Below are 15,483 nucleotides of genomic sequence, written 5' to 3'. Positions count from 1 at the left end.
AAACGATGAGCGAGAATCGCGCGTTGCAACCCGTTGATTTTTAAGAAATATATCATGATCTAGTTCAAACCCGCGTTCATTTTAAAATTATGAAATTTCTTCTGGCCTACGAGTTTGCTGGGGCGCTTTTTCTGACCCCCTCGTCTGAACCCAAGTGAGCCCACCTCTAATAGAAGCCCACCCTGAGAGAGAGAGAGAGGTTGAAAAATAGAAGCCCATGGGTTTCTATTAGAGGAAATACGGTAAGTGTTTTATCAGTTGACACCTTTCTGATATCTTGTATAGGAATAGAGATAATTGAGCTCAAACTTGACAAGGGTGAGGGGGCTTCTATTACAGGTTTCAGGTTATTGCATCAAAAATGCATTGAGGAATTTCTAATGATTGAAAACTTTAACCTATATAGAAATTGAAAACTTAAAAAATCTCAATTTCCCATAGGGTTCGCTGTGGTATGCTGTTGCGCTTTAATGAGAAGGTGACGTGGCAAAGTTTTTGGCTTGTGGGAGATTAATTTTGATGTGAAAAATCAACAAAAATTGCAAAATTTTTGCGTTTCTCAATATTATCTACCCTGAAACCTGTAATAGAAAGGCCCCCAAACTGCCAACTTTTGGCTCAATGATCTCGATTGCTGTGAAAGGTATAAAAAATGTGTCAACTAATAAAATAAGGTCACCAAGAAGATTCTTCACACCAAAATCAAGTCAACTTATAAAATGCTTTTGATTTTATGATAAAAAATTTTCAGTCAACAATTTTTCGATATCTTTGACAGGAAACAAGATATATGGGTTCCACGTTGGAAGTTAGGGCGCCCTTATATTACTGGTTTTACGGTATATACTTTGAGTTTTCGGTCTGAACCAATATTGTTTTTCAAATGTTATGAAATTGAATTCGTTTTATTGCAAGACAAATATCATTGTATTCTAATAAAATGCGACCTAATGAGATGGAATGGGGGTGCCTAGCCGTCGATCACAGTTTATGGTTATGAGCGTGTTTCTCGTTTTCCTCTTTTCCACATTTAAAATGGGGAAAAGGCTCCAAACAACCTATAAGAACACTTGAAAAACAACATATGAAGCTTCAAATAGCTTCCAATTATCCGCTCTAATGATACAGTAATGGGCTACTCCTTTTTTGGTACCGGCTTATGCTCACTTAAGCTCTTTTTATTAGTACCCGCCAGCAGGAAACGAAGCTGCGGTTGAGAAAAAGAAGAAGAGGACAATGAGAAGTGCACTTTCCCATCTTTTATTATGTTCTTTTATAATGCCGAATTTAGGTTTAACGACATCTAAATAGGAAAATAAAATAACCAAATAATACGAGAATGAATAGTATCAGGTGCTAAAATAATAGTATTTTTGGTAACTGACCCACTGGCCTTGGTACCAGTCTGTACACTCGTATATCTTCTATTTGAATTGTAGGTTTTATGTGTTTCAAAAATTGATTATCTTCCTTTTCCTCCTATGACAACTTCTCCATCTCTTTTCGCGCGGCACCCGATGCCAGTATCCCGCTGTTTTCGAAATACTAATAGTCACTGGGGGATCTGAAGAGAAGCAGAGAGTTCCGATAATACAGACTCCAATGCGACCTCTCTATCATTATTTTGAATTTAATTCAATTCAAAAACCTACCAGCGAAAAATTGAACCCCGCATATTGGGGGACACAGGAAAACTGCATTGTCACTGACAAGGGAATTTCGAACAGAAAGCTCTTCAGAATTTTTATCTAAATTGGCTCATTCATAGAATCGAGGCCTTTGGGTAACGATAATATCTACCTAAAAAACTCACTGAAGTTTGAGAAAGATCGATCCGAAAATATGGGATTTACGCGAGTCCTTCCTTTCCCTCTTCCTCTAGTTTCCCTCTAGTTTCATGACAGTTTTCACAAGTTATCTTTCCAGGTTTCTGAGAGAGTTCTCACACTGAATTGTTTTGTCATCATCATCAGACAATGGTGGGATTGATACATGCTGAAATGTAACTCATCTGGGAACGACAATTTGTCAATAAGGAAACAACGGAAAAGATGAAGATGTGAAGATGGGCCCACTTACGATCACTACTGTGCCTGGGAACTGTCATTGATAGTTCCAAACGTGCTTGTGGCAAATTTCCTATTTTTGAAAAAGTGTCAGAAAAAAACATTAATTTAGAAAAGAAACATAAAATACTGTAAAATCTGTATTAGAATTGAACTCTCTTCTATTATTTCAAGGTTTCTCCAGAGGTTGCTTCTATCACAGTGGCCCTTCAATTAGAGGGAGTACTTCTATTCTTCGGTGTTTTTTTTTGAGAAATCCATCGATAAATTCAGTATATTCTCGTTAAAAATGTATAAAAATCTACCAACTTCCGTAGGATGTTTCAGAAAATAAACTATCTAATTTTCTGTTAATTTTTAATACCGTTTTTTCTCTAATAGAAGCTTATCCAACCTGTCAACGTTGAGCTCAATTATCTCAATTCCTGTGAAAGATATCAAAACTTTGCTAACTGATAAAATGTTGGTGATATTATGATGAAAAATTTATCAGTTGATCTCATTTTGATATTTGTCACAAGAATTGAGATAATTGAGCTCGAAGTTAATAGTGTTGGTGGGCTTCTGTTAGAGGAAATTCGAAACTTCCGAAATTTTTTCATTGAAAAACAAAATGACTTTTTAGGGACTCTTCATTCTGAAAATTCGTTCTAATACTGATAATATTTCTTACTTGTCCCGCCAAATACTGAAAACGTTCCAATCGAAAAACCCTCGTTTATATTTCCGTCTCTTCGACACCTACATTAGACCGGTCCTCGAATACGGTTGTGAACTTTTCGATCCATCCAATGCCTCACTTGCCAATAAACTAGAATCTCCTCTTCGTTTTTTCACCAGAAAAGTCTTTCAGAGATGTAATATGCCCTTCAATTCATACACCGATCGCCTTTCCCAGTTCTCTATGCTAATCACCCTTCATCGCTGCACCCTTCTAGTTCTTCGTACCTATCACAAAATTGTTATAAACTCATACCATTTTCCCTCTATGTCGTCCTACATTCTTCCCAGCCATTCTAACAGAGCCCCGTATTTGTTCAAAATCAACGGTCAATACTTTGACTGCTTCCTTCACAGAAACTTGCCTATGTGGATCCGTGTATGTAAGGTGATAAATTCTAAGCTCAGTCCGGTGGCGTTTGCTAAGCGAGTAGGAGCGATTCCTTATGATATTCTGATCCCTCCCACTTGACCTACAGGACTCTAGTCGGTCCGTCTGGTCATTTTACTTTTTTATTTGTACAGGTCCCATTTCTTGCCAAATTATCTATCGATTTCCCCCCATGCATTGCTAATAAATAAATTATTATTATTATTCAGCACGGTATTTCAAACCAGCGGGTCGAAAATCGCGCTCCAGATAACTTTTAGGCCAAACAAAATTTAATAATTTCAAAGTTGACGTGGATTTGACCTATATATTTTTTAACAACGCATTGCAACTCTCGATTTTTATGCTCAATGTTTAAAAGTTTGATTCTCAGCAAACGAAATTCGACACGTTGCGCAGTGATTTTTCACATTCGCTGGGGCGCGATTTTCGACCCGCTGGTTCGAAATACCATGCTTCAGTCATTGAAAAGTATTCATTCTCATATAATTTTCATTTAATTTTTCCCTTTCTTTTCATCCAGATTTTTTCACCACTAGCATGGAAAAATACTGATTTTTGTACATAATTTGAAGCATTTTAGCCGTTCGAACGCTGCCTATAATGATTTTATACTGTTCAAATGGATTTGTTTCTCTGAATTTTCTTTTTTTTTTGATTACCAACAATTCTAAAAAGATAGAACATTACTTTTCTGATTTTCCCGAAAACTAGTTTATCAATATATCATTTCTTTTATTATGTCGAACGAGAAAATAAGAAAACCTTCTGTCATGAGACATGACTGATAAGATATGTTTTCATCAATTTATAAACATGTCAAATCAAAGTTTTATAGCAAATTCATATAATCTGAAAAAACATAACCCGTAAAATCAACCAATAAAATGAAAAAAAAATCCAAAATTAAAAGTCATTATCATTACCATATCCCTGTAATGCTCTCAACAACTTCCAATATCTGTAGATTATGACAGTGGCAAAGAATCTCGCAACGAACCAAACGAGAAGCAAAGATCCCATAATGATTCCGAATAATCTCGCGTTCCATTCATTTCCTTTATACTGTAGAATATCATTTGTGTAGGCGTAAGGGAGAACTGATAAGCAGAAGAATCCAATCGCCAAAACAACGTCCCAGAGGAAGGTCAGCGTCTGAAATTCATAATTGAGAAAATATAGTGAGTATTGAAAGCACTCACTAGGAAAATCAAATGGGTTTGAAGGAATTTATGTGCTTCATTGATAACTCCATACCACAAAATAACCACTTGAGCTGTGAGCATGATAAGGTTGACACCAGTGAACACGACACTCCCTGAAAATATAGAATATTGATTTTAGGATTTCGAAAGAAGCCAAAACTCACAAGCTCTCTGATGGTGGATGATTGCGAAAAGAAGCAGGATTCCGTAATACGCCCAGTAGGCGACTTCCATGGCTCCAATCAGAATGCACGCATTCTGAAAATTGTATGAGTTCTGAGTAATCGGAATTCTAAAGTTACCTTGTAGGTCAATTTTCCACAGCAAACTTTTTTCTCCTCTTCGTAATAGACATCCCTCATTGGAGTCATTTTATAGGTCATAGGAGCGTTGTTCATTCTGAAAATCGTGTGGAATTAGCTGATGTTGAAAAATTTATGGAAGTAGAATCATGCATGAATGTTCTTTAAAAGAGAATATAGGGGTTTTCTAAACAATAAAATATAATCGGAACACTTGTCACATAAAAAAAGGAAAGTTTCAAAAAAGTCAGAGGACACAATTCAGATTTGAAGTATTAATAAAAGGGAAAAATTCGGGAGGTGGAAAATTAATTGATCCAGGATTTTTACCGCCTGAATTACTAATTTTGTATCAATGAATCAGTTGTACCCCATTGTACCCCCAGAATTTTTGATCTACTAAAAGAACACTCACCAATTACAAAACCATAAAACTACTGTACGAGTAATAGCTCAATATGAACTGTAAACATGAAAAACCTATTTCAGCACTTTTTCCTTTTATGTATTTTGTTTTCTATTTTGTTATCAGTTACTACAGAGCAGCTCATGATATCATTTTTAATAAAAACGTCTTTGTAGGGAAATAAATAATTTTTAAAAAGTCAAGAATATTATAAGTCGATGCCAAGAAAAAAACAAACAAAGAAGAGTGAGTCCCAAAGTGCAAAAAGCAAACAAATAGTGAATTTTTTCTCATATACTCTGAGAATTTCGTATGTTTCTCACTTTCTATTAGTTTCGAAATTGAATGTGAACTTACCATATTTCCTCTAATAGAAGCCCACCCAAACCATCAACTTTGACCTTAATTATCTCTGTTCTTATGAGAGATACCGAAGTTTTGTCAACCTATAAAACATAGGTGATCTTGTGATGAATAATTTATCAGTTGTTACATTCTAATATCTTTTACAGAACTCGAGATAATTAGGGTCAAAGTAGACGGTTTAGATGGGCTTCTTTCAGAGGAAATACGGTAATAAGGAAACTAATGCGGCGAAGGGTTAACAGTCTCTGAAAACGGGGATAATATCATATGACGTCTCAAATTTTCAAAAATAATGTTGAGAAAGACAAAGTGGAAATGCGCTTATTCTGTCTCGTCTACAGAATCTGAATTTCGAGCGAAGATTGAAAAGAAGAGTAAAGACAAATGAAAACGACGATGATGGATGTGATGATGAAGACACAAAAATAAAAAGATTGTGTTTTTTTGTGTGAAAAAGAAGAAGAAGAAGAAGGAAATTGGACAAGTTTTAAGAAAAAAGAAAAAGAGGGTCAGACACAGAAAATTTATAGTCGTTCAAAGTGTGTTTCAAATTAGTTAACGTGTGAATCCAATGCATTTTTTGCAAGGGTCAAAGTCGAAAAACTTAGGGATATTGGTGGTTAATAGAATATGTCTGAAAAATGGGAAAGTGTGAAGAATAATCTCAGAAAGAAAAGGTTATAAATCGGATTAGGGGCCGTAGAGATGTTTTCAGTGAACTAGGTGTTATCCTGGGTTCAAAGAATATGTTATTATTTTTGAAACATTTCGAAATATATTATAGAAAGCCGATAATATTTTTTCAAAAATTCAGGAACAGTTTTTGAACATAAAGCGGTAGAAAAAATCTACAAGGAAGTGGTTTACCTTCTCTGCAAATTTTTGAATAGGTTAGAATAAAAACAATAAAGACTTTATTATTATTCTGTTTTATTATTATTCTCATACAAAAATTTGTAGCTGTTTAAGAGGAACTCCGGTGACCGTGACCGAAAGTCCCACAGCAACAACTACCGTAACCCAAAAATATATTTAATTTCTGGTTTTTTTCTCAATATCAAAAAATTTAATTTTCCCATTTTTTTTTTGGAAAAAATAACAGAGAAATCGACAGGAATCAGTTAAAAACGAGAAAATAAATCCGGAAAATAAAAGTATTTTAGGTTACGGTAGTTGTCGTTGTGGGACCTTCGGCCATGACCACCGGCGTTCCTCTTCCACAGCTTAATTTTTGAAATATAATTTTACTCACCTGTCCTTCATTATTTCTTGAAATCTTCCTTCTGTCAGCAAAAATTGAAATCTGAAAAAATTTTAAAAATCTTGAAGCCTTATTAAAAAAACAAGACGACCAAAAATATTCAAAAAGATATAAGTTCAGCAAACAAAAAATGGAATGTTGACAAATTTGGAGCAACAGAGCCGCCCTCTTGGCTACTCGGCTTGTTTTTCTCGAAAATTCCCACTAGACGATGCGAAAAAAACGACGGGTTGTTTATATCATGATTCCAGCTGTTTCAATTCAATGAGTTAAAACAGAAAAAGAGAGAGAAGGAATCTCTTCTTGAACCCGAAAAAAGTGAAAAATGTGTATTTTATAAAAAAGAGGATCTGGGTGTTTGGGTTTCATCAACACCACGACATTATTACAACAAGTGGGTTGTCAAATAGACAAAAAGCCAACGGAAACTTGCTCGTTTCTCATCAAATGAATCGCACATTTCCGTTATCAGTTCCGAAGTGGGGCAGAGAATGTGAAAATTCAAATGGGCAATGACTCAATTGTTGAATCATCCATTTTTCCCTTTTTCTATTTTTTTAATCTGCTGTGCATACTTGAGCAGATGTATTGAATAGTTTATGATAAAATCTCTGTAAATAAATATCTGAATAAATTAATTGTTCAATGAATGCATGGAAAAACACAGGAAGCTCACAAATGATAGAACTATAGGGAAAGGAGGGAAAAGAAAGCAAAAAAAGTGAAACGGATGACAAATTGACTTGAAATGGGCGTAGAGATGATGAGCAAGGTGGGAAAGTAAAGACTAGTAAAGGAAGAAGGAACGTTATGCGAAATATACAATTTGACAAGCTAGAAAAATATATCAGAGAAATGGCTATTGTGAGTCCTTGTTGCGCATAAATTGAAGAATATCCTTCTTTGTGATGATTCCAAGCACCTTTCCGTTTTTCGTAACCAATACATGTCGAAGTCCGAGTTTTCGGAACATATCGATTACGGTTTCCATAGGAGTTTGGTCTGTGACTGTCATTGGAGCCTGAAGAAATTTCATGGATAGCTTAAGAATAATACGGTACTCACCATATCTAAAATCTTTCGTAATCTCAGCGGCGCTGGTCCTCCGGGCACGGAATCAGGTACACCATCCGAGAAATACGCAATCGAGTTGGTGACAACATAAGGCTGAGTTTTTCGAGCTGTGTGCAGAGCAAGGAGTATGTCTCGTCTGCAAAATTTTATTTTATAAATCAAAAACTTCGAAGAATGCTCCGTACCGTGTAATGAATCCTACCAAATGCATACTGTTTTGTGAAACAACAACTGGGAATCCATTGAAGTCCGTCTGACGGAGCAAACTTTCTAAATCCCCGAGTGTCATTCCACTCTCTGTGATCACACTCAACTCGTTCTTCAGCTCCCTCAAATCACTCATTGACATCTCATCAGCGACTTGACGATGAATGGAAGGTCGCATAACTTGGCTGGCAACTGTAGAATATGGGTATTCTCCTTTGGAATCGAGGAATGGATATCCATTAAGTTCAATATGGGCTTCGTAGATTCCCTGGAAAACCCCCTTTTATTTGAGAATCCAAACAGAAAACTAACCATTTTCGAAATTCCATCTCCAATCCACTTGGAAAACATTGTAGCCACCATAGTTGGTACAATGAATTCCAGACTTCCAGTTAATTCGAACATGATGACGACAAGAGAAACAGTCATTCTGGTGACACCTCCGAGAACTGCAGCTGCTCCAACCATAGCATACAAACCAGGCATGACACAATCTTTTCCAATTTGGCAGGTAAAGTATTCAGAATGTCCGGGAGTAGCTTGAACTGCTCGGAAGATTTGATCAACAGTGATTCCAAGAATACGTCCAGCGATGGCACCCATACCGATTGATGGAACGAATAAACCACATGGAACTTTGATACCGAACGTAAAGATAGTAATTATGAACTTGAAAATTAGAGCCCATAAGAGTTGACCAAATGCAATACTCAATGCCTTGTTCTGATCACAGAGGGAGTCTTCCTCGACTTGGTCTTCACATCGATCAAAGAGTTGTTGAATCATAGAAAGAGCAGATTTACGGGTGAATGGATTGAAGTAGGAGATAGCTGCTGTGATAAGTGTAATGACAATGACTTCGTAGATTGGGTTTCCTCCGAGCATCTTGGAATTTTTACGGAACCGAGACCACCTACAAAAAATTTACTTTCGAAAAATACTGAATTTAAAGTATACCTGATATTGGCGAAGATGAAAAGACTGCCAAGTATTCCTCCAAAAAGTCCCAATAGTGCAAATGGTACAAGCTCAATGAACGTCCATTTCATCATATAATCCACGTGGAACAGTGATGTCTGAAAACAAGAATCTCAGTCCCAAAAATCAATTTAACAACTCACCTGATTACTTCCAAACGGATTAACGAATCTGAGAATGATTCCTGCAACAAGAGCGCAAAAGAAGGATCTCCACATCGTTTTGAGAGGAAAGTAGTAAGATGCTTCTTCTAAACTGAACAAAACTCCTCCAATCGGGGCACCGAAGGCGACACTGACTCCAGCAGCAGCAGAAGCTGATAGGATTTCACGCTTCTTCGCTTCATTCAATCCATATTTCGGGAACAAGTACGAGAAGATGTTTCCAATACAGCAAGCTAGATGAACCATTGGGCCTTCTTTTCCAAGTGATAAACCAGAAGCGGAGGAAAGAATGAGACCGACAGATTTGATAATGAATGTCCATTTTCCCAAATATCCACGAATTACGAATCCAGAAAGGATGCATTTGATCTCAGGGATTCCCGAACCGCAAGCATAAGGGGCGAAAATTTTAACGAAGAGTACCGCAAGAGTGGACATTGCGACAGCCCAAACAATGTAGAATATCCATTCAATAAACGAGAAGAGCAAACTTGACGAGTTATAGTAATTGATCATCCATGGCCATTTTGTCCACGCACTGCAGCTGTCGTCTTTGTAAAAAGTATCGTTTGACGACCAACAACAGTGTTCTCGATCTAACCAGAAACGATCTGCACAAACTCCTGTCTGAAAATTCGAGAGTAACAAAAAGTTTGATCCATGCTTTTAAACCTTCAAATCACTCATCCATCTAGCTCCAATATCGATAATTCCAGCAGTTGCTCCGGCAGCTAGACCAACGAATAAAACGCATATCCATCCTGCACCGGCATCCCAGCCGGACTGCAAGAGACCCAGAGGAAAATCGACTCTGAATAATAATAATAATATATTTTATTTGCAATGCATGGGGGGAAATCGATAGATAATTTGGCAAGAAATGGGACCTGTACAAATAAAAAAGTAAAATGACCAGACGGACCGACTAGAGTCCTGTAGGTCAAGTGGGAGGGATCAAAATATCATAAGGAATCGCTCGTACTCGCTTAGCAAACGCCACCGGACTGAGCTTAGAATTTATCACCTTACATACACGGTTCCACATAGACAAGTTTCTGTGAAGGAAGCAGTCAAAGTATTGACCGTTGATTTTGAACAAGTACGGGGCTCTGTTAGAATGGCTGGGAAGAATGTAGGACGACATAGAGGGAAAATGGTATGAGTTTATAACAATTTTGAAACAAGGAACTATGACTAAAATCGTTGAAAAAAGCAAAACTCACTTCTTTTTTGATATCATTTTATGTCGTAACCGATCTCGGGCCAAATCTCTTTGCCAATCAATTGTGTGAAAATCTCCATATTTGCTGAAATCATAGATTTATTAGTTTTTTTTTTCAAATTTGATTACTAAATACCTAAAAAATGGGGGAACCATAACGTCTGGGAGATCGTCGTCTGTTTTGAATCTGACGTCATCGATCGCACCGAAAGGGTTGAAGTCGCTGGAAGAGCTGCCGCCACCTAGAAAGTTCAGTTCACATTATGACCGTTCATCGTGGGTAGTTCTCTATTCGGTCACCTGCAGTCATATCAAGATGTATCGTGGCAGAATTTCCACTGGGCTCCAACTCGACTTCATCTGAAGAGCCGAGCGTTGAAGAGCGTCCTGCTCGCTCCATATCAAACTGAAAAAAAAAACCTGGACTGAAAAAAAAGAAGAGATGAGGAAATAACGGAGAAGGGTCGATAGAGGAATAGAAAGATGTTTTTCTTCGGAGAGCTTCGCGACAGAGAAAGAAAGATTGGTAAACAGCGTTTCGCAAGAGAAAAATGAGAAAATTGTGTTAATGAAAAATGTATGAACAAAAAGATAAATGCTCCAAAAACGGAAAACGAATGGTAATCAACTCATTAATCAGAAAACCTCCGTTCATAGAGATATTAGTGTTTGAATAATTTGAATAATATCGAAAAAGCTCAAATTTCAGTGTTTACTGCGATAAAAATTTCAATTACCGTACTTTAAAGGACGTTACAGTTTTGATACATTTTGAGGAGCTCGGATTGCGCCTTAAATAGTGGTTACGGTCACTGAAATATTTGCAACGAATGCGCTAAGCTCTTTTTCTTCTAATTTGATATTCCGTTCGTTTTCATTCAAATCTAATTGCTTAAAGTTATAAAATAACAAATATAAAAAAGTCCAGCCACCCAAGAGTGCTCAAAAACACTCAATTCTGGCATAATAAGAGGGAATTTCTAATTTCATTGGAAACATTGCCGAAATTCTTGCTGAAATTCTCTGGATTTCGATCAATAACTATTTTCCTGAATTCACTTATATTCAGGTTTTACAAATTATAAATACTTTAACGAAAAATTTCCAGACAGTCTCAATCAGATGAAAACACGTCATCAGGTGATAACATATCAGAAGCGTTACTGGATCCAGCCTGATTCCAGATCGAGTAATGTGCCTTCCTTTTTACTGGCGCGCCGCCAGACACCATTTGCGCGTTTCTTGCGACGAATTCATTTAAATCCCTGCGAATATCAGTTTATATGCGAAACCAAGGAAACGGCTATTGATTTTGATGTTATTGACTTCTCTCACACAACTACTACTTTGTTCGGATTGACTAATGCGTTTTTCTTTTACAGAAAGCATGGAGAACGTACAGGCGCTTTGCAAGCAAATCGACGGAATTTGCAAAAATGGAGCAGAATCGACAGAGGAATGCAGCAAACTACTTGACGAACTTGCCAAAATTCCGATGAACCTTGAAATTATTCAGGTAAGAAAAGTTTCAAATTTTCTAAATGACAATCTCCCATTTTCTTTCAGAAAACGAGCGTTGGAATGAAATTGAACGCAATGCGCAAAAAATTTCCAGATGAGGCTCTGGCCAAGAGAGCCAAATCCATTATCAAGGTAAAAATCGAAAAAAAAACATTGTTTCAATCTCAACGTAATCCTTTCCAGGAATGGAAAAACATCGTTGATGGAAAGACCAAATCGCAAGATGACGACGCACCACCATCTAAAAAACAAAGAAAAGAGAGTGTTGAAGAGGTGAAAGTTGAGAAAAAGAAACTGGAAGCTCCATACAAGAAACCAGAGACAGTCAATCGACCAGAGATCGTCGCACAATTTGCGAGTGCTTCGTTCCCGCCAAAGCATCTTGAAAATGACGAAACTCGTCTTAAATCGGCCCAACTTCTTCTTTCGGCATTGCGGTACGGGGAGCTGCCAGATGGAACTCTGGACCCAGAAGAGCTAGCCGTTCAAATTGAAGAGAAACTGTATTCGGTGAGTTAAACGAGACGATTTTTGTGCATAAGAGTTTATCTTCAGGTACATCGTGACACAAACAAGAACTACTCGGCTGCTGTACGCAGTCGCATTTTCAATCTCCGTGACAAGAAGAACTTGGCTCTTCGTGAGAATGTCCTGACTGGCGTCGTCCGAGCCGAGAAGTTTGCCACGATGACCAGCGAAGAAATGGCTTCACCAGAAATCCGAGAGATGCGCGAAAAGTTTACCAAGGAAGCAATCTTGGAGCATCAAGTGAGCGTCCAGCAAGGAACACCATCAGACATGTTCAAGTGTGGAAAATGCGGAAAGAAGAATTGCACTTACACTCAGCTCCAAACACGTTCGTCCGACGAACCGATGACCACATTCGTCTTCTGCCTCGAGTGCGGTAATCGCTGGAAGTTCTGCTGAATGCATTTTCTTTTTAATAATTTATTACATTTACCATTGCCAGATATTCCTCTAATTTACTCTTTGTCGGATACTCAGTTATGTTTTCTGTTGTTTAAAAGCATCGCAGTCATCGGGGAACGAAGATCGAGGACAGTGAGCGGAATGCTCCATTTTCAACTCGGCCATCTTTCCCCTGATTTCTACCGTGTTTTTCAAAATGCCTCCGACAGGTTGGACTTTGTGTAATATTCTTTGATAACTGTTTGGTTTATATTTCCACCCCCCTCCTCCACTTTAGCATTCACTCCCAAATGTCTGAAATCATTACGACTTGTTCAACATCTTTCACATATGAACCATTTGTTTAGAAATTGATATACAAATTAGAATAGCACAAGCAGGATAATTTAGTATAATGCTTTTCCGTGGTCTTTGAGTCAGCGATTAAGAAATATCCTTGATAACCATGATGACGTGATCCTTGTCCGGAGCGATCATAATCTCGTTCTTCTTGGTACGCAACCTCAGGAAAGTGAGGTCATTACTCGAGTCAAGCTCACGAATCGACGTCTTCGTCTTCTCGCACAACTGTTGAAGGAATGCAGTGTGAGATTGGGTAGCATCGCTGTCGATTGTTGAATGAATGACTCTTCCTAGAATGGTTTAAATTTGAGGCAATTCAGCTAATTTGTTTGGTTAGAAAGGATATAAAACATACCAGCCGAGTCAACAACAATGATTCCAACGACTCCTTTCTCCGATTGCAAACGACGAATAGTTTCTTCGAAGTCGGACATCTGGAAAATTCGGCATTTCGAAAAGAAAGAGTTTGGAAAACGACGGCACTGGAAAAGGCACACAACTGAAGTTGGTTTCTCTATTTTCCATTCGAAGAGATATAAATTCAATTTCCTTTGGCCGGATATTGAGAACCCAAAAACGAAAAGAAGATATTCGAAAGTTGTGAACAACTTTTGGCAGAATAACGAAGCAAAAAAATAGGAGAAAAAAAGATTTTCAGATAAAATACAGCAGATTTTAGAAAACATGTTTCAAAGTACGAAAAATTGGGGTTATAAAAGTGAATGGAGGGAGATCATTTCACAGATGTTCTCGTGAGATAAATGAGTATTTATAAGGAGCAGTGACCAACGGAAAGAAAAAGTATATATGGAAAAGGGGAGATAGTGAGCAGCAAAAGATGTGACGACAGAAGGGGCGGATTCTGATTCAATTACTGCCGTTTTGCCTTTTTGGAGGAAGAAGGTGCATATTTCGCTGCCAATGCGTCGAGGAACGAATCATTTTTCTCTTCGCGCTTTTTCTGGCGACCTCTGATTAGAGCCATGAGATCAGCATCACTCTGGAAATGCATTATATGAGGAACGGTACGGTGGTTGATCATTGATAGTGTCCAAAAATGGAGAATTTGCTTACATTCGTGAGATTCTCAGCTTCAGAGGCCTCCTTCTCGGCTTTTCGTTTGTAAGCAATCATCTTTTTCTGGAAAAAAATTAGATAAACATTAACTTCTATAATTGAATTAATACCTCCGTTGTGCTCGTCTCGTATTTCTTGGTCTTCTCAATTTCACCGTCTTCAATTAAGGAATCCACAGCAGCTTTCAAGTCCTCAATGCTTTCGTATCCGATAGCATATTCTTGAATTTTGGAGATGTCTCCCTTACATTTGTTGTAGTGCATTATCAGCTCGTCCTTCTGTTCTCTAGATCCTTGATATGTCTTCATAAAGTTGTCGATATCTTCTTTTGTTACTTTTTTGAAAATCTTTCTCCATGCCTTCAAAACGTCTTCATTAAGCTCTTCATCGTCGACCGAGCCCGTTTCATCATAAATCTTTCTTCTTTCGTCATCCGACAAGATTTGGTAGGCCTTGTTGAGAAGTTGAAACTTGGTCGTGTAGGTTTGCTTTTCCTCTTCACCAAGATTCGATTTATCCGGATGCCAGCGCATTGATTGGCGGTAATAGCCCTTTTTCACTGAAATCGATATTGAACAGTAATTGCAAACAAAAGAAAAGCATACGTTCTTTCCCATCACAATCCTTCTGCACGCCGAGAAGTTCGTAGAGACATTCTGTGTCAAAATGTTTTTTGCAATCCTCCAGAAACATTTTGAACAATTTTTTGTCTGAAAATGATAGGTTCAAATTCTTATTGTTAGTTTTAGTCCGAGAACTGTTGCGAAAGCAACATGTTGGCCAACACAGGAAATTGGGAGAAGAGAATGAGAGGAAATAGCGCACAAGCGAACAGAGTTGCAAAGCACGAATTTGAAAAAAAGCGTAAACGCTTTCTGTTTCAAAAAGCTCTTTGAGAACCAGAAAATGTGCGTTTGCAAACGTTTGTGTTAATTTTCATGTCCATGGAAACCAAAAAAAAAAATCATTTCGCCGCGCTCGATGGAGCGCGTTTGTTTCTTTTTATAGCGGGAAGTTCAAATTTTGTTTCTCTCTTCCTGCATCAATTCCCCTGCGAAATTGAGCAATTTCAATCATAATTTGAGATAATTACCAACATGTTGGCCAAAACTTCAATCGAAATTCTCTTGCAATTAAAAAAATCTGAAATTTTTTTCTCCCAACTTTTAATTTCATAACTCGTATTTCGATTTCAACATTTGAAAAAATTCTAACTTCTAAAAAGTGCACCAAAGTGACAAAACGAGCAGA

At 37.5% G+C, this 15,483-nt stretch overlaps 6 protein-coding genes across 6 annotated transcripts; 1 reads left to right on the top strand and 5 right to left on the bottom strand.

The window, feature by feature from the left end:
- Positions 1–4,083: 4,083 nt before the first annotated feature.
- CBG03261 lies at positions 4,084–4,780 on the bottom strand (the record flags this gene model as incomplete). The annotated part of the gene is made up of 4 exons (XM_002631363.2): positions 4,084–4,332; positions 4,380–4,495; positions 4,547–4,640; positions 4,685–4,780. 4 exons carry the CDS (start codon positions 4,778–4,780, stop codon positions 4,084–4,086), a joined length of 555 nt encoding a protein of 184 aa, XP_002631409.2.
- A 2,796-nt stretch (positions 4,781–7,576) lies between these two features.
- On the bottom strand, positions 7,577–10,762 carry Cbr-clh-5 (the record flags this gene model as incomplete). The annotated part of the gene is made up of 10 exons (XM_045242215.1): positions 7,577–7,738; positions 7,783–7,927; positions 7,977–8,278; positions 8,311–8,911; positions 8,956–9,074; positions 9,120–9,767; positions 9,813–9,951; positions 10,364–10,447; positions 10,499–10,604; positions 10,663–10,762. The coding sequence occupies 10 exons, from the start codon at positions 10,760–10,762 to the stop codon at positions 7,577–7,579; spliced, it is 2,406 nt and encodes an 801-aa protein (XP_045092078.1).
- A 987-nt stretch (positions 10,763–11,749) lies between these two features.
- CBG03263 lies at positions 11,750–12,810 on the top strand (the record flags this gene model as incomplete). The annotated part of the gene is made up of 4 exons (XM_002631365.2): positions 11,750–11,878; positions 11,929–12,015; positions 12,067–12,393; positions 12,439–12,810. 4 exons carry the CDS (start codon positions 11,750–11,752, stop codon positions 12,808–12,810), a joined length of 915 nt encoding a protein of 304 aa, XP_002631411.2.
- CBG02321 lies at positions 12,195–12,582 on the bottom strand (the record flags this gene model as incomplete). The annotated part of the gene is made up of 2 exons (XM_002631366.1): positions 12,195–12,320; positions 12,529–12,582. Coding segments are annotated over 2 exons (180 nt in total), but the record flags the coding sequence as incomplete, so codon positions are not given.
- A 426-nt stretch (positions 12,811–13,236) lies between the features above and the next one.
- Positions 13,237–13,589, bottom strand: Cbr-dyrb-1 (the record flags this gene model as incomplete). The annotated part of the gene is made up of 2 exons (XM_002631367.1): positions 13,237–13,445; positions 13,511–13,589. The coding sequence occupies 2 exons, from the start codon at positions 13,587–13,589 to the stop codon at positions 13,237–13,239; spliced, it is 288 nt and encodes a 95-aa protein (XP_002631413.1).
- A 437-nt stretch (positions 13,590–14,026) lies between these two features.
- On the bottom strand, positions 14,027–14,925 carry Cbr-dnj-23 (the record flags this gene model as incomplete). The annotated part of the gene is made up of 4 exons (XM_002631368.1): positions 14,027–14,155; positions 14,230–14,295; positions 14,343–14,791; positions 14,838–14,925. The coding sequence occupies 4 exons, from the start codon at positions 14,923–14,925 to the stop codon at positions 14,027–14,029; spliced, it is 732 nt and encodes a 243-aa protein (XP_002631414.1).
- Positions 14,926–15,483: the final 558 nt, after the last annotated feature.

Source organism: Caenorhabditis briggsae, assembly GCF_000004555.2.
Source record: "Caenorhabditis briggsae complete genome, chrII, whole genome shotgun sequence".
Lineage (NCBI taxonomy): Eukaryota > Metazoa > Nematoda > Chromadorea > Rhabditida > Rhabditidae > Caenorhabditis > Caenorhabditis briggsae.
Note: the sequence above shows the minus strand (reverse complement) of the source record. Positions and strands in the feature narration are given on the sequence as shown.